At 46.6% G+C, this 22,942-nt stretch overlaps 1 protein-coding gene across 1 annotated transcript in view; it reads left to right on the top strand.

Annotated features, from left to right (window-relative positions):
* CYFIP2 (cytoplasmic FMR1 interacting protein 2) overlaps nt 1-22,942 on the top strand; it is a 129,060-nt gene that overhangs the window by 17,913 nt on the left and 88,205 nt on the right. The window contains exons 2-9 of the mRNA XM_064596609.1: nt 2,986-3,120; nt 4,661-4,750; nt 10,321-10,398; nt 11,961-12,062; nt 15,555-15,736; nt 17,539-17,635; nt 18,960-19,088; nt 21,353-21,457. Of these exons, the coding sequence (XP_064452679.1) occupies nt 3,004-3,120; nt 4,661-4,750; nt 10,321-10,398; nt 11,961-12,062; nt 15,555-15,736; nt 17,539-17,635; nt 18,960-19,088; nt 21,353-21,457 (900 nt within the window). The 5' untranslated portion in view covers nt 2,986-3,003. The remainder of the gene's footprint in view (nt 1-2,985; nt 3,121-4,660; nt 4,751-10,320; nt 10,399-11,960; nt 12,063-15,554; nt 15,737-17,538; nt 17,636-18,959; nt 19,089-21,352; nt 21,458-22,942) is intronic.

Below are 22,942 nucleotides of genomic sequence, written 5' to 3'. Positions count from 1 at the left end.
GTGGGGGCGCCTGGGTGGCTCAGTTGGTTAAGTGACTGCCTTCGGCTCAGGTCATGATCCCAGGGTCCTGGGATCGAGTCCCACATCGGGCTCCCTGCTCTGCGGGGAGCCTGCTTCTCCCTCTCCCACTCCCCCTGCTTGTGTTCCCTATCTCGCTGTGTCTCTCTGTCAAATAAATAATAAAAATAAAATCTTTAAAAAAAAAAAAAAAAAGCTGTCCCTGTGCAGGGTGCCTGGGTGACTCAGTGGGTTAAGCATCTGACTCTTGATTTCAGCTTAGGTCGTGATCTTGGGGTCATCAGATTGAGCCCCACATCAAGCTCGGCGCTCTGTGGGGAGTCTGCTTGAGATTCTCTCTCTCTCTCTCCCTCTGCCCCTCCCCCATCAAATAAATAAATAAATCTTAAAAAAAAAAAAAAAGCCATGCCTGTAAGTACTTTGGCACAAGCAGGACCAATAGGACCAACAATCACTGAAGCGTAGCATTTGAAAACACCTAGCACAGGGCACCCGACTCTGTCGGTTAAGCATCTGCCTTCGGCTCAGGTCATGGTCCCAGGGTCCTGGGATCGAGTCCCACATCGGGCTCCCTGCTCAGTGGAAAGCCTGCTTCTCCCTTTTCCTCTGTCTGCCACTACCCCCTGCTTGTGCTCTGTCTCTGTCAAATAAATAAATAAAATCTTTTTTTTTTTTTTTTTAAAGAAAAGACCTAGCACAGAGATAGACCTCCTGTCAGTACGTGCAGCCTTGCAATGTGAACCTCAGCACTTGGAAGGAAGCACAAAATCTGAGCTGGGGACACCTGGGTTCCAACCCCAGCCCCACACTTACCAGCACTTGACCTTGTGAAAATTACTTAAATTCTGAGCTTCTGTTGGCCCTTCTGTAAAATGGGAATAATCATAGCACCTACCTTCACAAGGCTGATGCAAGATTAAAATAGTGGAGTGCTTGGCAGAGTATAAGGGCTAAAGAAATGTTAGTTTTTTTATTATTATTACTACTATTATTATTATTTGAATTAATGAAGAGACTTATTAGGGCTTTGGAGCTTGTAGATCATTATGCTCTATAAAATTATTAATCCCTCCTATAAAATGAACATCATACTAATGTAAGAAGGGAGACAATTTTTTGTGTGTTGATTGGCAAATGGTTTTGCTATAGAACTGGATGCTGCCCTTAGAACTCAAGGGAGAGAACAGGAAAAAGCATAGGTATGGAGAGGACCTAAAACCACCCTGATGAGGCCAAGTGCCTGCAGAGGACAGAGGGGAAGTCACTTCTGAGCTCCCCAAGCCCTCCTTGGACACAGCCTTCCCTTTTGCCACCGGGCTGATGGGGAGGTGTGTTAGAAGACTCAGTGAAGTGTGCAGCTTCGTTAGCTGCTCAGCCCTGACCTGCCCTCCCAGCTGTGGGCCGGACAGAGACACCATGCCTTTGGGTGCACTCTGCGGCCCCTAGACCCAGCTGTCATGTCTGTGGCCCTTTTCTGCCCTGGTGTCGGACACCACATTTCCTGACAAGCGATCAAGACACATTCTCTGACACTTCAAAACTCCAGCCTGCAAGCCCTTCTCACACTTGCCTGAGATCGGGGAAGGGAGGGGACGGGTGCTCTGGCCGTCAGCACAGTGGGCTTTCTCTTCCTTTCCTTATTCAAGCGTGCTGACGGGGCAGCTCCTTATTATTAATCTTATGAAATTCAGTCTTTAGACTTTTGTTCAGTTGGTCTACTCTTTGTTTTGCTCTGCTTTGTACTTTGCTTCATTTATTTCTGCTTTTGTAATGATCAGTCCCTGCACTCTCATTTCTTTGGGTTGATTTCTATTCTTTTTTTAGATTTTTGAGTGAAAATTAGGTTCATTTAGTTTCACTTTCTTATTTTCTGCTAAATGCATTTAAGACGTTTATTTATGTTCTCTATCTTTCAGTTCTAAATATTTTATGATTTCTATCTGAATTTTCTCTTCAGCGATGAAGTATGTTTTTTGAAGTATGTTTTCACAAATCTTCATAGGTATGGGTGTTTTTTTGGCTGCGATTTGCATTATTGATTTCTAATTGTATTCATGGTAATCAGTGAATGTGACTTCTAGGATGTCATGTTTGGGGGAACTCGTGAGAACCTGTTCTATGGCCTAAATCGTGATCTTTTTTTTTATCAGCATCTCACGTAGGCTTTGAAAAAAATGAGTATTCTGTTTGCTGGGTGCTGAGTCCTTAAAATAGTAGTTAGCTCGGCTTGGGTAAGCACGTCTTCAGATCCCCTCCAGCCTCACTGCCAGATGAAGCTCTCGTCAAAGCCACTGCGCTCTGCCAGGGTCCAAGACACAAAAATGTCCATTTAGGACTGATTTGTTTGGTGTGCCTCACAAAACCTCTCCAGGCCAAGGAAGATCATGGCGCTTCCATTTTTGCAAATAACGTTAAACGTGTAGGAGTCTGAATTCTTTTAGTTCCAGCTTACTTGGCTTGTAAAATGTAGGCCCTGGTTTCAAGTGGAGAATCTTGACTGTTTTCGTTACAGGTATTTGTGCTGTGCAGTGATTTAGGAGCGGAACGGATGCGTATCCTCACGAAGAACCAAAGTTGGGGGCTGGCTGTGGCCCACGTCCAGCATCAGGCCCATTTGAGGTGCCTGGGCCTTTGTCACGGTGGTTGTCTGGGTGCCCCATAACTGCGCTGAGCCTTGTTTCTTCGTCAGTTCTGTGGCTCTAATACCACCTGCCATGTTGATCACAGAGGGTTGTGGTGAGGCTCCGTCCAGACAATAGACGATCAAAAAAAAAAAAAAACCCAGTACTTTGTAAACTGTAAAGAGATCTTCCAGTATCAGGTACAGGTTGCAGGCACCTTGTGAAGAAGGAGCGAGTGGAAGTGGTCTCCGTGCATGTAAACCGTCTTTATTCTCTGGAAGGAGCCTCAACAGGGGGAGGTTGAGAAACCCCTGGAGGCCCCTGACGTCCTTTCCCCTCGGTGCAGAATCCGGCAACCGTAGCCATGACCACCCACGTCACCCTGGAGGATGCCCTGTCCAATGTGGACCTGCTGGAAGAGCTGCCCCTCCCCGACCAGCAGCCATGCATCGAGCCGCCGCCATCGTCCATCATGTACCAGGTCCGTCCGCCCACAGCGCAGGGCCGGTCGGGAACTCCGGATGCCCTAAGATGGCTTGCCCTGAAGGCCTGGGGAAGGGGGCTGTCTGCCTCTAAAAGGTGACGGGCCCTGAGCTGATGGAGTCCCATGTGCCCTGGTGGAGCTGAGTATGAGGAATAGATTAGCTAGTAAACGTATACCAGGGCTGTCTCTCCTCCCCAGGGAAGGCTTGTCGATCGGCTCTGACTCCAAATACCTTCCCGGCTGTTCTTGCACCAACCAAGGATTTGGCAGCTCTCATCTCATGAATTAAATATTACAATTTAGAAACCCCTAGAGCCTGCCTGGGTAATTACTTTTCCTTCATGTATGTGAAAAGAGCTTTCAGCTCCCCATAGCTGCTAATGGCTCAGGGAAGCCAGTCACCATTGTTTGCTTTTGCCTGGGCTTGTGATGAACCATGATCAGATTGCTTAAAACCATGACACCCCCCCCTCCAGCTCAGGGCATGCCGGGAAGGGCATCGGTGTAGCTAGAGTCAGCCTCGCAAACAGCCCCTCGTCCGGGCGTGCTGGGTGAGTATGCCACGTGAGGAAAGAATAAGTTAATACAAAATTTTTAGCTCTATCTGACCTTTTGTAGGTTCTGGGACTGCTAACTGAGACTAAATATGAATGCATAATATATTTGTAATTTTGTTCAGTGGTTAGATTTTATTAAGCACATTCCTGAAGATTCAAGTCACGAACTTGGCTTATTCACATTTTCTAACCCAGGTTAAATTTTTAATTACATAAATATCCTTTTTATTACAAGCAATACTGAAAAGTATAGCAAGTAATTTCCCTGTAACTGTGGCTACACACATACACACACACACACCATTTTACCATATATGATATAAACATGTATTATACATAGATATAGATATAGATGTAGATATAGATATAGATATAGATATAGATATAGATTTTTTTTAACCAAAAGGGAACCATACTATATATATTGCTCTATGATTTGGCTTTTTTAACTTAAAATTTATTATGGGTATTTTTCCATTTCAATACTACAATGCCACCATTTTATTTTTAACCACCACCTAGCTCTTAAAAGTCCATCACATGGATATACTACTATTTATTTAGCCTTTTGCTGTTAATGGACATTTGGATGGTTTCCAGTTTTTCTGTCACAAAAAATGCTGCAGTTATCATCCTTGTACATAAGCATCTGCAACCTCAGGTGAGTATTTTTGCAACTGCCGGATGAAAGCAATGCACATCTTAACTTTTAACAGCTATTTAGGTTTCTCTAGTTTAAGCATTTACTTCCAAGGCTCGGGCAACCTGGGGAAGCAGATGCGGGTCCTGTCTAGCCGGCGTCTGCCCAGTGTGAGTCAGAGTGGGATTTTCTTGGGGGAAGATCAGAGGACGATGTGGAGATAGGTTTCCCCAGAGACCTGTGGCATTTTTTGACAGCGGTTTGGACTCATTTTTGTACACCCAGCCACCTTGGACTCGTTTTCCAACAAACAAATGTTTCTGTCCTCTAATTCCTACAGGCTAACTTTGACACAAACTTCGAGGACAGGAATGCATTTGTCACAGGCATTGCAAGGTACATTGAGCAGGCCACGGTCCATTCCAGCATGGTAAGTTGGTGTGATCCTGCCAGCACGGGGTCGGGGGGGGGCCGGGAGCGGGGCATGTGCTCAGCTCTCCCAGGAGCTCCCTGCCTCAGTCAGGCCCATTTCCATAAGCCGTTCTCATGCCCTGCCCCACCCGCTCCCAGTGCCTGGGGCACGCTCTTCCCCTGTCTTCCAGCTTTGCAAATCCTACTCACCTGTAGGTCCCCACTTGATCCCACTCTTTACATCCCTGAACTTCTGGAGCCCTGTAGGTTAACATATGATTAGATCCTGCCTTGTCTTATACTCTATAGATTACTGGCTGTGTAGGAATTTATCTCTTGATCAAATTTATCTCTGAGAAAGCAAAAGGTTTCTCAGAAAGAAGAGATGATGGTTGTAGAATAATACCTTTTTGACCCAAGGAAGTTGGTGGTTAATCATTCACAAGTGGGGTCGATGGTCTAATAGGTCTGTACCTGACCCATCTGTGAGGAATCATCCACTTCCCTCTTGGGCTTTCATTGATTTTATTCTCATGTAGCCCTGGAATTTGAAGATTTCCAGAATCCTCATTCAGAGGCTCTGTCTGCAGCTCATTGGACCTTTCTCACTGCATCAGTTATATGCTAAAGCCTTGCCTTACCATCCCTGACCCCATTCATTCAATAAATATTGTGTACCTGGTACCTGCAGAGACTGTGCTAGATGTTGGAGAGGGGCTGTACAAGGACAAATAGGGGCCAGTCTTGATTCTCAGTGAGGCAAGAGGGAAATAGACAAGCTTTGCCTTTATTGAACACTTTCTGCGCAGATATTTTATTTATTAAAATTTTTTTTTTAATTTTAATTCTAGTGTAATTAGCATACAGTGTTATATTAGTTCCAGGTGTACAATATAGTGATTGAACACTTCTGTACATGACTCAATGGTCATCATAAGTATTCTCTTCATCCCCATGACCTGTTTCACCCATTCCACCCATACCCCACCCACCTACTCTCTGGTAACCATCAGTTTGTTCTCTATAGTTAAGAGTCTGTTTTTTGGTTTGTCTCTTTTTTCCCCTTTGTTTGCTTGTTTTATTTCTTAAATTCCACATATGAGTGAAATTATATGGTATTTGTCTTTCTCTGACTGACTTCCCTTAGCATTTTACTATCTAGTCTCTCTAGGTCCATCCATGTTGTTGCAAATGGCAAGATTTCATTCTTTTTTATGGCTGAATAATATTCCATTGTATTACTATATACCATATCTTCTTTATCCATTCATCTATCGATGGACACATAGGTTGCATCTATATTTTGGCTATTATAAATAATGCTGCAATAAACAGAGGTACATATATCCTTTCGAATTAATGTTCTTGTACTCTTTGGGTAAATACCTAGCAGTATCATATGGATCATATGGTAGTTCTATTTTTAATTTTGGGGGGAACTTCCAAACTGTCTTCCACAGGGGCTGCACCAGTTTGCATTCCCACCAGCAGTGCAAGAGTGTTCCTTTTTCTCCACATCCTTGCCAACACTTGGTGTTTCTTGTGCTTTTGATTTTAGCCATTCTGGCGGGTATGGGGTGTTATCTCATTATGGTTTTGATATGTACTTCCCTGATGATTAGTTTTGTTGAACATCTTTTTCTGTGTCTGTTGGCCATCTGTATGTCTTCTTTGGAGAAAGGTCTGTTCATAAGTTCTCTGTCAGATATTTTAAATGCACTGTTTGAATTAGTTCTCATCTCAACTCTGTGAGACAGGTTTTATTACAATACCCATTTAACAGACAGGGAAAACCAGAGTTCGGAGAAGTTAAGTAAATTACTCAAGATCACGCCACTGACAAGTGACGTTACCAAATGCAGGTCTGTTTGACTACAAAACCTGTGCTCTAGATTACTCTGTGCGAGCAAATAGAAATGCAGGAAGTTAAAGGTAAATGACATGGTAAAAGTTGAGAGCTCTGTGTTTTTGAAGAATCCTTGAGGGGATCAGAGAAAGCTTGATGATGAAAGAAGGGCCTTTTGAATAGGGCCTTGTATACTATATGTGTACAGACACACATGCATTTTAACCATATATAAGATGATTTAAAAGTATAAGATATTCTCATACATGATATCCTTGGAGCCTTATAACAGCCCTGTGACTTGCAAAGGGATCATTAGGTCCATTTTAGAGATGAGAAAACTGAGACCTGGAGAAGTGAACAAGCAAGTTTCTCATGATCCCACAACTAGTAAATCACAGGGTGGAACCTGGAATCCAGGCTTTTGATTCCCAATCCTGATCTCTTTCCACTCAACTCTGCTGTCCCACATAGTTAGAATTTTATCTGTCAGAGATGAGGTGGGGAGGGCATACTAGGTGTTAGAACCAGCAGAAGCAAAGGCACAGAGACAGAAATTCTCAGAGACTTCCTGGGTCTGGGTGTCGCCGTACATGCACATATATGGTGTCTCTTTCTGTGTCCACATTCCCTTTACTGAGCTGCACACTGGAATTGCCTTGAGAGCATTAAAATATACTGGGGCCTGGCCCCAACCCCGGGAATAAGGATGTAGTTCTGGTGGGGCATGGCCTGGACATCAGGAGTGAACCAGTGATTGAGGCCAACTCTACATGAGAAAACGGTGACATTCTCAAGGTAAAAGGTGAGCCCAAGCAGAGAGAGGACCAGGACTTAAGTCTCCTGAGGCCCCACTTAGGGCTTTTTCTGCCACACCGTCCTGACCTCTGTACTCCAGTCATACAATAGATCTGGTAGATGGGCACCGAACTATCCATAGGGCAGAGTCTACACCGTTATTGTTTGCCACCCTGTTCACGGCACAGAGCCCGGAGCCTGGGACCTCAAGCGCTCAGTAAACCATTCACTGAGTGAAAGTCGGAATCCTCCCCCTGCTGGTGGGCTGTGCGGTGCTAACAAGTAGACACACGTTCCCTAAGTTACTGTCGCTTTCCTTTTTCGACCTCTGTTTTGAACCAGGAGCAGCAGGAGACCTGCAGGCTTGATCTTAGTTCTCTCTGGTCTCAAGGACAACATGTTACTGACTTTACAAGTGCCAAATTAAGAATTGAAAGTATGACTCATCACTGACATTTGCTATTGAAAACAAAACTGTAAGAAGTAACAAATTCCAAATTAAATCTCATCTAGCACAAGGGAGAGATTATGAACTAGATATGATACGTGGAATAAAAAAATTAGTAAAGGCTCGTTTTTATATCAGAGCAGACATTTGCAAGAGAGATGGTCTAGTGATACCATTTTTTGTTTGTTTGTTTGTTTTTTGTTTTTTTTCTATTTATTTATTTATTTATTTTTATTCTTATGTTAATCCCCATACATTACATCATTAGTTTTAGATGAAGTGTTCCATGATTCATTGTTTGTGCATAACACCCAGTGCTCCATGCAGAATGTGCCCTCTTTAATACCCATCACCAGGCTAACCCATCCCCCCACCCCCCTCCCCTCTAGAACCCTCAGTTTGTTTTTCAGAGTCCATCGTCTCTTATGGTTCATCTACCCCTCCGATTTCCCCCGCTTCATTCTTCCCCTCCCGCTACCTTCTTCTTCTTCTTTTTTTTTCCTTAACATATATTGCATTATTTGTTTCAGAGGTACAGATCTGAGATTCAACAGTCTTGCACAATTCACAGCGCTTACCAGAGCACATACCCTCCCCAGTGTCTATCACCCAGTCACCCCATCCCTCCCACCCCCCACCACTCCAGGAACCCTCAGTTTGTTTCCCGAGATTAAGAATTCCTCCTATCAGTGAGGTCATATGATACATGTCTTTCTCTGTTTGACTTATTTCACTCAACATAATACCCTCCAGTTCCATCCACGTCGTTGCAAATGGCAAGATCTCATTCCTTTTGATGGCTGCATAATATTGCATTGTATATATATAAAACATCTTCTTTATCCATTCATCTGTCGATGGACATCTTGGCTCTTTCCACAGTTTAGCTATTGTGGACATTGCTGCTATAAACATCGGGGTGCACGTACCCCTTCGGATCCCTACTTTTGGTGATACCATTTTTTATTGCTTTTTTGTAAACTTCATACAGTATCAAATTCACCATTTAAAGGGTACAACTGACTGGTTTTTTTTAGTATATTTACAATGTCATACCAACATCACTGTCATTTTATTTCTATCACCACAGAAAGAAGCCCCAAGCCCATTAGCAGTCCCTCCCAATTCCTGTCTCTCCCCATCCCCTGGCAGACACTAATCTACTTTCTGTTTCCGTGGATCTGTCTGTGCGGAGCCTCTCTTCTAAATGAATCATGTAGCATGTGGCCTTTTGGGACTGGCAGAAGGTTTTCCGAGTTGATCCATATTGTGGCACGTATCAACACTTCCCTCCCATTTACTGTGAAAGATGCTGCACCGCATCGTATTTATCCATTCATCAGTTAATGGCCATTTGGCTTGTTTCCTCTTCTTGGTGTTAGGACAGCACTGCTGTGAACAAGGGTGCACATTTCTGTGTGGACGTGTGTTTTCATTTGTCTGGGATGTATATACCTAGCAGTGGAATTGCTGGGTCACGTGGTAACTCTGTGTTTCACTTTTTGAGAAACTGCTGGACTACCTTTTTCCTAGTAATACTCTTACTTCCCTTTGCGGATCACCTAGAGTGTGTGTGTGGGGTGTGTGTCTGTGTGTGTGTGTGTGTGTGTGTGAGATTTAATTTTCATTAAATTCTCGGAGGTTGTCCTTGTCATTAAACAGATACTAAATGGAGAATTTTAGGTTGAGTGATTTCTTGAAGATCAAAAGACTAAAAAGTGATGAAGCTGGGATTTGAGCCCAGATATTTAGAACCTGAGTTTAGGGCTTAGCACTTGGCGAGGTGAGATGAGTCATCCCTGTGTTTTTCGGATTCATTTCCCATGCTGTATATTGGTTTTGCCATCTGCTGTATATTATTTTTAAAAACTGAGCTTAATCATTTTCTTGCTTCTGAAATAGTAGCATGGGCTCTTATAAAAGGGCAAACATCATAGTCTATAATATGAAAAGGGAAAGCCCTGGTCATCCAGCCCCATAGAGAGCTTGCTCCTTGTCATAGCTTGATGCATATTGCACCAAAATATTTTTTGGTATGTAACAGTATACTTTCATAATTATTACTCTTTGTTTTTTTAACCTACCTGCTGTACATTCTGTTTCGCTACTTGCTTATTTTCTTGCTCATGGTGCACCTGAGGCAACTTTTGCTCTGGGAACAAATAGATCTGCCTTCTTTTTTTCTAAGGTTCCTGTGCATCTTTGAAAACTGTGCCCAGCTGGTAGCGCCCTCGGGTGTCTGTGGGGGCTCACTGAAGCTGGGGCTTCTCAAACGTTAGTTGTGTACCTGGGAATATGAGTCACCTGGGAGTTGTATTGAAGTGCAGATTCTGATCCCATAGGCCCAGGGAGGGGCCCCAGAGTCTGCACGTCTTGTCAGCTTCCCAGGTCACGCTGATGCTGCTCGCTGTGACGGCATGAGGCTCTTGGGGGCCGTGAAGGAGCCTTCTGGCACCAGCGTAATTTCTCCCTGCTGAGTGTGCATTTTGCTTTTCAGAATGAAATGCTGGAGGAAGGGCATGAGTATGCAGTCATGCTATACACCTGGCGCAGCTGCTCCCGGGCCATCCCGCAGGTGAGACTGTCCTTGCTGGGTGGCTCTGCTCCACTTCGGCCTCAGCCAGAGAGCTGAGCTTTTCCGGGTGCAGGGGGTGAGGCGGGGCCTGGTAGTCAAGGGTGCTTGCTCGAGACATTTGGAGAGCTTCCCATTACACTGGTGACAACTTAAAAAATATGTGTTCGATTTATTTCAAAAGCAACATGTACTACCTGTACAATACCCAAACCGTTGCCCAAAGGTATAAAGTAAAAAGCAAGACACCCCCACCTCCTCACCCCCACCACCCAAACGCACCTCCCACCAGAGCCTAATCACTATGGATACTTTGCTGCATATTCCTCTGGATCTTTTTCCTTGAACAGCATGAATATTCCTACGAATATTATTTGTAAATTATCATTTATTTGTATTTATAAATGTATATTGTTTATATTTATATGTATATTGTTCTGCCACTTGCTTTTTTCCACTTAATTCCTTTTTAGTAACTTTTTTGTGTTGACTCATGCAGATATTATATTTACCGTAATTATCAGCATCATATTTATATCCCATTATAACAAAATTAACAAACCACAGGTGTGCAAAGTAAACAGAAACTATTCCTCTCTCTTCCCCCTAACCTTAGCCCCCAGAGGTAACTACTTATTAATAGTTTGCTTTGAACTCTTTCAGATTTTCTCTGCCTCTATTATATATAGACACACACACACACACACACTGTTTTGTGTTTTGTTTAACAAAAATGGGATTCAATTACCCTTCATGTCCTGCAGGTTTTTTCACCTGTCAGTTTATGGTAGCAATCTCTCCATGTCACTTCACAGAGATCTGTCTCATTCCTTCTAGCGCCTTTATGATGATATCGTATGAATACATCATATTTTATCCATTTAATCATCGACTGGTGGGTATTTACCTTATTGCTACCATTTTAAGAATTTCTAAGCAACAGTGCGAAGAATGTCCTCATGCTTATCCTTCGCTCACTGTTCAGTTTCACTTGACCAGTTAGCAGTCTGGGGTGTGCAGGCTATGAAAACATCTGCCATGTGATTCTGATGTGTTAAAAACTACTGGGCAGAGAAAATGGGTTTTTTGATGGGGCCAAGTATGGTCGGGGGATCTCATGCCATGTGCATGTGGAACAATGGCTGGAACATTTTTCTCTGCTTAGATGCTGGTGGGGTCCCCCTGGGGTAGGAGTAGGGGAAAGGCTGAAGGAGGGAGACCTTGCAGATCAAGGTAGATGTGTATAGAGCTCATGGTCAGGGCACTGCAAAAGGGCTCTATTAATGGGCGCCTGGGTGGCTCAGTCGTTAAGCGTCTGCCTTTGGCTTGGGTCATGATCCCAGGGTTCTGGGATCGAGCCCCACATCGGGCTCCCTGCTCCGTGGGAAGCCTGCTTCTCCCCCTCCCACTCCCCCTGCTTGTGTTCCCTCTCTCGCTGTGTCTCCCTCTGTCAAATAAATAAATAAAATCTTTATTTTAAAAAAAGGGCTCTATTAATAAGATGACAGATGTGAACCAGAACTGCCTTGGCAAAGGAGGATGTGTAATCTCCCCTCTCCCCACAGGTGAAATGCAATGAGCAACCCAACCGGGTCGAGATCTATGAGAAGACAGTGGAGGTGCTAGAGCCAGAGGTCACCAAGCTCATGAAGTTCATGTACTTTCAGGTGAGGGGGTAAGGGTGGGTCTGAATCAGGAGACTCGAGAGTCCGCACTCTGCCAGCTACTGGGGTCTGGATTTTTGACCCAGGTTATTTGTCCATGGAGCAAATACTTCTTGTTTGCCCCTGACACACCCCTTGGTGAGCAAGACAGACAAGCCTCCCTCTCTCCGCTGATTTACATCCTAGTGAGCACACGAGTGTGTTTTGGGTAGGAGGAGAGACTGACAGTAAACAATACTCACTCCTTTTCAGGGTGTAGTAAGTGCTGTGAGTAAGATAAAATTTAAAAATCATAACTCTGGGGTGGGGCGTGTCTGTGACCTGGTACAGCTTTAGGACACACACACACACACACACTGTTTTGTTTTGTGTTTTGTTTAACAAAAATGGGATTCAATTACCCTTCATGTCCTGCAGGTTTTTTCACCTGTCAGTTTATGGTAGCAATCTCTCCATACTGAAATCTGTATGTAACAGTCATCTGGCGTGTGAGGATCAGAGGAAGAAGGTTTCAGGCCGAAGGAACTGCAAAGGCCTGAAGGGGCACAGCGCGTTTAAGAAGTACCAGGCAGCCAGGGGGGCTGCAGTGAGTAGGGATGGCTGACGGAAGGCGACCTGGGGGAGGTAGACAGGACCTGATCTTCAGGGCACTGTAGGCCAGGAAGTAGGACATGAAAAGAGTATGTGGATTTTACTCGAGCACCGTAGAAGCCACTGGAGGTTCTTCGTGACGTGTTCTGGTTTGAGGTTTTGCAGCACCGTTCTGGCTGCTGTGGGGGAAATGGATGGGAGGTGGGGGACAGTTACAGATGCGGAAGGTGGGAGGGGAGAAGAGTGACAGCAGGGAGGCCAGCTGGGAAGCCAGAAGGAGGAGTCATTTCAGGAGGAAAAGAGAAAAGAGCGCCGTGGGGCCTCCATGAATGGAAGGCAAGAGGGCAAGCTGGTTAAACAGAAGTGGCAAAGGGAGAAAAATGCCAGTCGGTTGGTTATTCTGGTCATGTCGGACGCTGTGCGGGAGTGCAGATTGAAGACTTGGAGGCCAGTCTATACCCTGGAGCAGGGTCGTGGCACATGCTCTGTGCCCTCCACAGGTTCCACAGAAGCACTGAGCGTCATGAATAGCCTCGCAAGCACTGGCCTGATGTCCACCCCGCACCCAGCTCTGCCCAGGCCTGGGGGTGGGAGATGGGACTGTCTGGGAAAGGTGCAAATGCGTGCAGCCCAGGGCAGGAGGGCTGGCTTCCGAGGCAGAGAAACTCAAGGTTCTGCACACTGTCCCTGTGTGCCTGTGAGTTCTGTAACATCTGACACCTTCGGTTCTCACCTTGGAAATCATGCCTCATCTCAGGTGTGTGGTGAGGATAAAGGAGGTCTGTTTGTGAAGAGCCAAGTGGAGCCCTGGTCACAGAGTAAGTGTGACAAATGGCAGCCGCTGTGACTAGCATCACGGCCCTGCCCTCAGGAGCCTGGTCCCTTTGGGAAGGCAGGTCCAAGAGAGAAGAACTATCCGGAGGCTGATGGAGTGCTAAACGAAGGGCCTTCCGACAAAGTATTTAGAGAAGGGAGGATCTAGAGTAATCTAGAACCATGCTGTTCAACACAATAGCCATTAGCCATATGGGACTATCTACGTGAAAACTGAATAACACTTAAAATTCAGGTCCCCCAGCGCACTAGCCATGAAATGAAAAGTGCTCAGTAGCCACTTGTGGTGAGTGGCTGCTATATTGGATAGTGCAGTCATGGAACATTTCCACCGCCGCAAAAAGTTGTGTTGTTCTTAGACTGTGAAAGGAGAAAATTGGGCTTGTCTGGGCTTTGAAGGAGGGGACTGATTCACTGGGGTGGGGTATCCCATGTCCATGGAGTGAAGTTCACATACAAGAGTGATTTCTCTCCTTCCCCCCTCCCCCTCCTCTTCTGCTTCCTCAACTTCCTCTTCTCTCTGTGTCTCTCTGAATTGTTGCTTTAGCCTATTTTTGTTGTTGGTCAGCTGCTTTTTTTGGTAACATTTTTTGAATATAATTCACATAACATACAATTTATCCATTTAAATCAGACAATTCAACAGTTTTTATTAGTATATTCACAGAGTTGTGTATCCATCACCATAATCAGTCATAGAACATTCTCACCCCCCAAAAGAAATCCTATACCCTTTAGCTACCACCCCATCATACCCTCTACCTTTCCCCCTCCAGCTCTAGGTAACCACAAATCTGTCTTATGTCTCTATGGATTTGCCTCTTCTGGACATTGCATTTAAATGAAATCACATAATATGTGATCTTTGGTGACAGACTTCTTTCACTTAACATATTGTTTTCAAGATCCATCCATGTTGTAGCATGTACCAAAATATATGACCAAATACTAATCTACTGTATAGATCTATCACATTTTATTTACATATTTATTAGTTAATGGACATTAAGTTATATCCACTTTGGGACTGTTATGAACAAGGCTGCTGTGAATATTCATGTATACATTTTGGGGGAGATATATTTTCATTTCTCTTAACTATTCTCCCTGCTTCTATCTTTGCCCCCTACAGTCGATTCTCACCATAACAGCTACTGTGACCCTTTTAAAATACAATTCAGACCATGTTACCTTTGACTCACTCAGTGTAGAAACCTGAGCCCTCACAAAGGCCTGTGAGAGCCAGTGGCCCTGGTCCCTCTCTGCCTCCAGTTTCTTCCTTCTGCTCACTTCACTTCAACCACCAGCTTCTTGTTCATCTTTCAAACATGTCAGGGACACTCCTACCTCAGGGCCTTTGCACTGGCTACTCACGTTATCCAGAATGCACTTCCCTCAGTTACCCTGTCTTTCTCCTTCTCTTCTTTCAAACTCTTTTCCTAAAAGTCACCTCTGGATGATTTCTTCTCTGATCTTCCTACTAAAGTGTACAGCTCCCCCTGCCCTCCCTACCCCCCTTTCCTGCTTTATTTTTCTCCATGGTGCTTATCACATTCTAATATAGAGTATTTGTTTTGTTTTCTGCCTTTCCTCACATATAAGTGCCTTAGGGCAGAAATTTTTTTTTCTGTTTTGTTCTCTACTCTCCTCCAGTGCCTAGAATAGTTCCTGGCATGTAGTAGATGCTCAATAAATACTATTTATTGGATGCATGAGCCTCTCTCTCTGAATGTCTCTCTCACTCTTGGTCCCTACCCTACTCGTGCCCTGACACTGTCCTAGATGCCGGGATACAAAAAATGAGTAAGACATAATACTTCTCAGCAAGGGCATGGTAATAAATTCATTGGTTTGACTCACTTGGCTGCAGGTTCTGGGCTCCCCTCTTGAGATGAGCTCTGGATTAGGGACCCCTCTAAGAAAGATCTCCTGGCAGATCTGACTTTCTCTAAATGTCCACGCTCTGACCAGCGCCCCAGGGGAGGGGGTCTTGATCCTGCTCTCCGCACAGAGCACAGCAAGCCACCCTCCGGGGCTGCCTGTCCTTACTTGCCGCCCCTCCACCTGCAGCGCAAGGCCATCGAGCGGTTCTGCAGTGAGGTGAAGCGGCTCTGCCATGCTGAGCGGAGGAAGGACTTTGTCTCTGAGGCCTACCTTCTGACCCTGGGCAAGTTCATCAACATGTTCGCCGTCTTGGATGAGCTGAAGAATATGAAGTGCAGCGTCAAGAACGACCACTCTGCCTATAAGAGGTCAGGGCACCCTTCCCCGACCCCCCTCTTCCTGCGGAGCTGGCCTAGGGGAGGCAGAGGCTAGAGCCCTTCTGCCGGGCTCCTCCTCCAGAACCCAACTAACCATTCCCCAACCCTGCAGGGTGGACCTATATCTGTCTTTGCGGTTTGAGGGAGAAGATGCCGAGCTGAGTCTTTGGGAAACTGGGTCTTTGTAGGTGTCCTGTCTTAAGACGGGGTCGGAGCCTCATTTTCCCCTACCTGTAGTGGTTTCCCATGCAGTTTGGGACCAGGAAAATAATCATAAGATGGTCATATTAGTCATTTCCTGCAAGAGTCAGAAAGCCAATTCAAACTGTTTATATAAAAGAAGGAACTAGATTGGCTCCCAGAACTGAACAGTTTCATTGTATCTGGATCCAGATACTCAGATGATGTTGGTCTGTTTCCCTCTGCCTCTCAGCTCAACTTTCCCGGATAGCAGCTTCATTCTCAGGCAGGCCTGTGCCCTGTGGTGGTCACCAGCAGCTGTAAGCTTCCCTCTGACCAGCGTAGCAGCCCCAGCTTCAAAGGAAAGAAAGGGTGCTGCTTTCACATACTTTTGCAAAAGTCCCATGGAGGATTGTCATCGCTCTGGCTTGGGTAGCATGTGGACCCCTCCCTCAGTCCCTGCTGTGAGTGGGGCCTCCAGTTGGGCAGGTGCTTGCCGAGTCAGTTGGGGGTCAGTGTCAGATGAAAGAGAGACTGAGAGTGGGTCAGGAATGGTCACTCTCCAGACATCAGGATACAGCCACCCAGAAGGTGGCAGAGGACATTTGAAAGCAACAGGTATCTTTCCTGTATGTTGCTGAGGCTCAGATGAGCGCTGCAGTGTTTGGGGATGTTTCTTGGGAAGGCTTTTCTGTGTCACTGGTGAAGAGGGCCCCTCCTCCTTGAGTCGCATCCTCCTGGGGCTCCAAGGGAACTGGAGAAAGCAGGGAGCAGACCGATTCCCACCCTTGTATCCTCCTGAGTGGACTGCGTAACCTGGGGATACGTGCCCACAGGCAGAGCCCCATCTCCAGCCTGGTTCAGAAACGGCAGCTTGCACAAAGATTTCGGAGACAACTCATGGCATAGTATCTCCTGCATCTCCCCCCCTCCGCCCCTCCCCCAGTTTCTCTCCAGTTTTGGCCACTCCTTGCATTTGGCCACAAGTGACACGCTCACAAGGCACGTGAGCAAGGTGGGTGTCTTGTCTGTGCTCTCACAGGCGGCCCTGACACAGGCCGCACCACCACCAGGTGAGGCTGGAACGGCTCAGGCGCCGTGGTGTTCCCCCTTCGAGCCCATCATCCCTTCATCTGCAGTCCTGTTAGCTGGAATAGATGTGTTTCCATGCAGGGCTTTGCCTTACAAACTTGGAGGTTTCCTGCAAATAACATAGTCCACGCAAAACCAACGCGCGCCCTGCCTGGGATTCTTCTCCCCATTTCCGCTGTGCGGTCCCATGGCAGGTCACAGCCTGGCGCAAGGATGTTTCTTTCACTCTGGCTTGCCACCTCTGGCTGGTTGATAGGATGCCAGATGCCCTTAAACTTGCTGGGTTTGACCTTCAGCGTATTCTTGCCTCTTAATTGTAGGTGCTATTATTCCAGAGTGTGCCTGGCCCCCAACGAAAGACTGCAGAATCCACTCTCCTTAGACAGTAGAGTCAGCTGTGCTATTCATCGCACCTTAGCCTCGGGGGGTGGTGGGGCACTGGGTTAGGTGGGAGCGGGATCGTGAGGCCCGGCGTGGGCGGGCTGTGCTTGAGCAGTCCTCTCCGCGACTCCCGTGTGCAGGGCGGCACAGTTCCTAAGGAAGATGGCGGACCCCCAGTCTATCCAGGAGTCGCAGAACCTTTCCATGTTCCTGGCCAACCACAACAGGATCACCCAGGTGATGGCACATTCCTTGTTCATCTTGGCCTGGCATCCCATGCCACAGGCAGGGGCCTGATGATCGAGGGACCACAAGCAGGGGAGCTCAGTCCAGATGAACATCCCCCACTTTCCTACTCCTGAATTAGCAGACTTAAGTCTCTCCTCCCAACTACAGGTAACCCTTTTACCCTCCGTGGATTTTGTTCCCTGAAAGCCTTCTCAGCCCGCACGTTGCCCCCACATCAGCAAGGATGAGAGCCTGGGTTCTGGAGTTTGACAGCCTTGTTTTCTAATCCTGGACCCTCCACTGACCCCTTGTGAGACCTTGAGCAAGGTCTAAGCCTCAGTTTCCTCATCTGTGAAGTGGAGCTGTTATTTTGAGAATATGAGCTCCATCTCCTAGGACTGTTGTGAGAAATGAGACACCATTTCAAAAGCCCTTAGTGAGCAGAGCCTGACGAATGGTAAGAGCATAAGCTGCTGTAGCTATGGTTATGGCCGCCACTTTGCTGGATGCCCCCATCAGCTACGGCTCTCATGCTCTGACTTTATGTAACCCATCTTGCTCACCTGTCAGGTCAGCCTAAGCACGCACCAGCAAGAATGTGAGCAGGGCCCTGGCTGAGAGGGGCCCTCCATCTTGGAAACATTTTCAGGCCAGACCTCTCTCGGGGCTGCTGCTGGCTTCACTGGGCCCTTCCTGCTCTTGGTTAACTGCGCAAGGCTGTCAGTGTTGACGTGTTTCTTTCCCGAGACTCAGCCCCACGTCTCAGCCCCAGCTTGTCTGTGGAGAGCACTAGCCGTGTCTCCCACAGCATCCCCCACAGGGGCCCAGGTTGTCCCTTTGGAGAGAAAGGGCCTGAGGTGGAGACCTTGGACTCTTCTCCAATGGGAAATGCTCCTGTACCACTCTGTCCTGCAGGAGGGGCATGCCTGCTGGTCCCGCTCTCCTCTCCCGGGCTGGGTCTTTCTGTCATCATCTGAGATGTCATGGCTAAGGCTACGCCCTCAAAACCAAGCCTAGATTGCGACAGACCTGTTGCTGTAAAGCTGAACTGCTTTTCAGCTCAGCCCAAGAAAGTACTTTCTAACTATCAGAATTGCCGAGAAATAAAAGGGAGGGCTCTGGGGGGGGGGGGGGGGTGGCTTCCCTGCCATGGGGGGTGCACAGGAGCTCCTACCCACCACCGTGGGGACTTTGAGGAGGAGATGCAGGCTCCGTCCACCCGGGATGGTCGGGGGGCTGTGCCCTGTCACTGCCAACCAGCTGTGGGCCTTCTGGGGTGGGGGTGGGGGTCGGGCAGGAGAGGGGCTAACGGGGGGCGGGCCCTGCTCTTCAGTGTCTCCACCAGCAGCTGGAGGTGATCCCAGGCTATGAGGAGCTGCTGTCAGACATCGTCAACATCTGTGTGGACTACTACGAGAACAAGATGTATCTGACCCCCAGCGAGAAGCACATGCTGCTCAAGGTACAGCTGCAGTCCCACGCCCCAGCGCCTGGGCTTGCCCTCCACCTCCTTCTTTTTTTTTTTTTTTTTTTTTTAAAGATTTTATTTATTTATTTGAGAGAGAAAGAATGAGAGAGAGCAAGCACATGAGAGGGGGGAGGGTCAGAGGGAGAAGCAGACCCCCCGCCGAGCAGGGAGCCCCATGCGGGACTCGATCCAGGGACTCCAGGATCATGACCTGAGCCGAAGGCAGTCGCTTAACCAACTGAGCCACCCAGGTGCCCCCTCCACCTCCTTCTTATTGAAAACCATTTTAAAAAAGGAGAAACGCTTACTTTTTCTTATTTAAACACTGATGCGGATCTCACTGGACATAATTCTTTGTGATCCTCTTTTGTTTCCCTTTAATATGTCAGCGACACCTTTCCAGATGCTGTTCGGGGTATTTCTGCAATGTAGTTTTTAATGGCTGCTGAGGAGCTCGCTGCACGTGGACTTTGTTATTAAACAAATCCTCTGTCATTGGATATTGGTTTGCTAAACTGCACTGAGCATTCTTACAGCACAACTTCTGTGTCCACGCTCTTGCCAAGTCAAACATCCTAGGGGAGAAATTGCTGACTCAAAGGGAAAGCAAAGTCTTCAAGCTTTTGCTGTATTTTGCCAAAATAGTCACATTTGTTCCAGCAATTTGCAAGTTCCATTTCTAAATTATCAAGTAATATTTATTGTAGAAAATCAGGAATATATAGAAAAGCACAGTTTTTCTCTCTCACCATCTTTCCCTCCAGAGGTAGCACTTCTAGCATTTTGATGTATTTCCTTGTAATTTTTCTACACTTACGTGCTTTCAGCATACACAATATGCATAAAGTATGTGTGTGTGTAATTTTTATCCCATTTCATTAAATGTAGCGCGGATGTTATGCAGCCACTAAGGTACGGATGCCCTTGCATTTCTTTGGCCATTCCTCTGCCTCTGGCTGCTTGGGTTGTTCCTGATTTCTCTTGACGGTGGTAGTGCTGAGATGAGCAGCCTTCTGTGTGTTCTTCTGACACGCTGCATAGCCCCTTTTGAGTCTTTGTTCTCCAGAACCTCCCCTTTCGATGTTCTCCTGGTAGTTTTGTTTTTCCTCCTCTCCTCCATGCCACTCTCACCCACCAAGCACTCCGAGACGCTGCCAGCAGGTTTTCCCTCACTGGCTTTTGAGCCCTCCTCACCTCTGCTTCCCAGCCCTGAGCTCTCCCCCTCTTCCAGCCCGGGCTCCAGGTCTCAACGCTGGCTCTTCCCCCGTTCTGCAAGTTTGTGTCCGTGAACTCAGATGCCACCAGGGGCACCTCTCACCTTTGGTGGGAGAGTCTGGCGCACACCCTGCAGAGCACTGGGACGGAATGGGACTAAGGGGAATGTGACCTTCGTGGTCCTCTAGTCCAGGCCCTTACGTGTCAGGTGTGACTTCCCCACAGTCACAGCAGCTGTGAGCCTGGGGAAGCTGCTTTCAGCCTCATTGTTCAGGCCCCCATCAGCCTTGCTGTGCATTTGACAAAAGGAGGAAAACATGTCAGCATTCGAGAAGCTATTAAATGGACCAGCATATCAAGAGTCAGCCTGGTGACCTGCTTATAGGGCATTGTCAGGCAAAAATGTGTTCTGAATGAAGTCACCAGTGGCTCCTTGGGAATCCGTACGTTGTTTTAGCTTCCTTGGGAAAAGAAGTGAATAGTTTCATGTTCATTCAACACTGAGCTGGTATTCCCAAGTCCCTGTGATGTGCTAGACCCCGGGGATGCAGCAACAAGCAGCGCTCAGCCCTTTCTCGCAGGAAGCATCTAAATGTGTAGATGTTGTGGTCAGATCTGCCTTGCAACCTATTAGCTATGTGACCTTAGCAGGCTGGCTAACCTCTCTGTGTCTCTAATTCCTTGTCTGTGCAATAAGATCATTGTGTAAACTTGACTCATAAGATTGTTGTGAGAATTGAAGAAAATACCGGGGAATGCCCTACGCACAGACTCCAGCCCATAGTAAGGACTCAGCAAGCAGCCACCATAATAACCTACTACAGGGTGGTCTGAGTTCTATAGAGAAAGCAGATTTTTAGTTGAAATTAGATTTATGTCTCCCTTCTTCAACTGAAGACACATGGGTTTTGAAAGAGAAGGTGTTCCTACAGGATGTGCATGTGTGTGTGCACAGACCTCCTTTTTTAATTTTTTGTTTTGTTTTGTTTTTAAAGCTTTTCCAATGGTCATGATGGGCTTCTGTGCTCTGCTTCTCGTTCTAGGTAATGGGTTTTGGTCTCTACCTGATGGATGGAAATGTCAGTAACATTTACAAACTGGATGCCAAGAAGAGAATCAACCTCAGCAAAATTGATAAGTTCTTTAAGGTCAGTACCTGAGGGTGGGGCTGGGCCGCAGGGTGCTCTCTCTGGGGAAAGGGAAGAAATCGGCTTGTTGATGGAACTGCAGCTCTAAAGACCCCAAGAAGAGGAGGAAGATAGAATGACAGGGCCTCCAGCCGCCCTCTGTAGAAGGTGCTACACTATTGAAGTCTGTCGCATTAAAGTCAAACGTGCTCCCGAGTCTCAGGATTCGGCTGTGAGAGGCCTTACAGTTTTTCTGCATGTTGCCTTTTCTCTTTCCTGAAATCCCTCACTATCCAAAGAAAGAGATGAATCCCAGAAAACACCGCCGCTTTAATTTTCCATATAAATCAGAGCTCACAGAAGCAGGAGGATTAAAGACTGGATTTTAAATTGATGACAATTTGCAAAGTCACAGCCTCTCCTGGTCCACGGGGGGCTCCCTCGCCTCACCCCTGCCTCTGGGCACAAGGCCTCATCACAGTCCATTATTCACCCAGACCTTTGCAGTGCCTCAGACATTTGATCTTCTGGCCCCAAATTTTAAAAAATAAAACCTTGGGGTTAAATGAAGCCTTTGAGGTTTTCATGAAGGGATTTCTTGCTTTGGAATTGAATTCCATGGTGTCGGTTTATATGAGCATTGGGCACTCCAGGCGTGGAGTGGAGCCTCAGAGGTCAGACATGGAAACACCAGGCTTACCATTAAAAGTAGAACCCCTCAAAAGTGTGGCATGGGGGACACCGGGCTGGGCCTAGATCCCACTGACTTTTCCAGGTTAAGGGGGAAATAAATCACCAAAAGACATCCTGTGGCTTTGCATCTTTTCAAGGCCAGAACTTTCACTCTGCTCTGGAGCTGCCCTAAATGAAAACAGGGCTCATCTCAGGAGACCTTGCAAAATCCACCTCTGCCCTCAGTCAGCATGAGTGAGATCGGGGTGCAGTTGAGAAATACAACTCTGCCATAGTCGGTCCTGAGTTTTAGTCTGGCTCTGCCACTTGATAGCTGGATAACTCTGGGGAAAATCACTAAACCTTTCTGAAATGGAGTTCCCCAGCCTGAAAAATGTGAATGCTAAGGGTATCTACCTACTTGCTAGGGTTCCCATGAGGATTCAGTAGGAAGGACATACGTGAGTCAGAGCCCTGGATTATAGTCCTGGCTCCTTGATTTCTAGCTGGCTTGACTTTGTGTGAAAATCACTTGAGCTATCTAAACCTCAGTTTTTTCATCTGTGAAATGGGGATGATAATAGTACTGACCTCACGAAGTATTTATATGGATTGAGATACTGTTTTTTGTTTAATAGCCTATTTTTTAGAGCAGTTAAACTTCACAGCAAAATTGAACAGAAAGGGCAGTTTTCCCATTTATCCCCTGCGCCCCCTCACCATGCACAGCCTCCCCCATTATCAAAATCTCCCACCAAAGGGATGTGTTCTCTACAATCAGCAAACCTCCACCGACACATCATTATCACCCAAAGTCCATAGCTTACATTAAGG

Source organism: Mirounga angustirostris, unplaced genomic scaffold (assembly GCF_029215605.1).
Source record: "Mirounga angustirostris isolate CCGP_5_RB_7025 unplaced genomic scaffold, mMirAng1.0.hap1 SCAF_7, whole genome shotgun sequence".
Lineage (NCBI taxonomy): Eukaryota > Metazoa > Chordata > Mammalia > Carnivora > Phocidae > Mirounga > Mirounga angustirostris.
The sequence above is the reverse complement of the archived record's forward strand: the minus strand, read 5'-3'. Positions and strand labels throughout refer to the sequence as shown.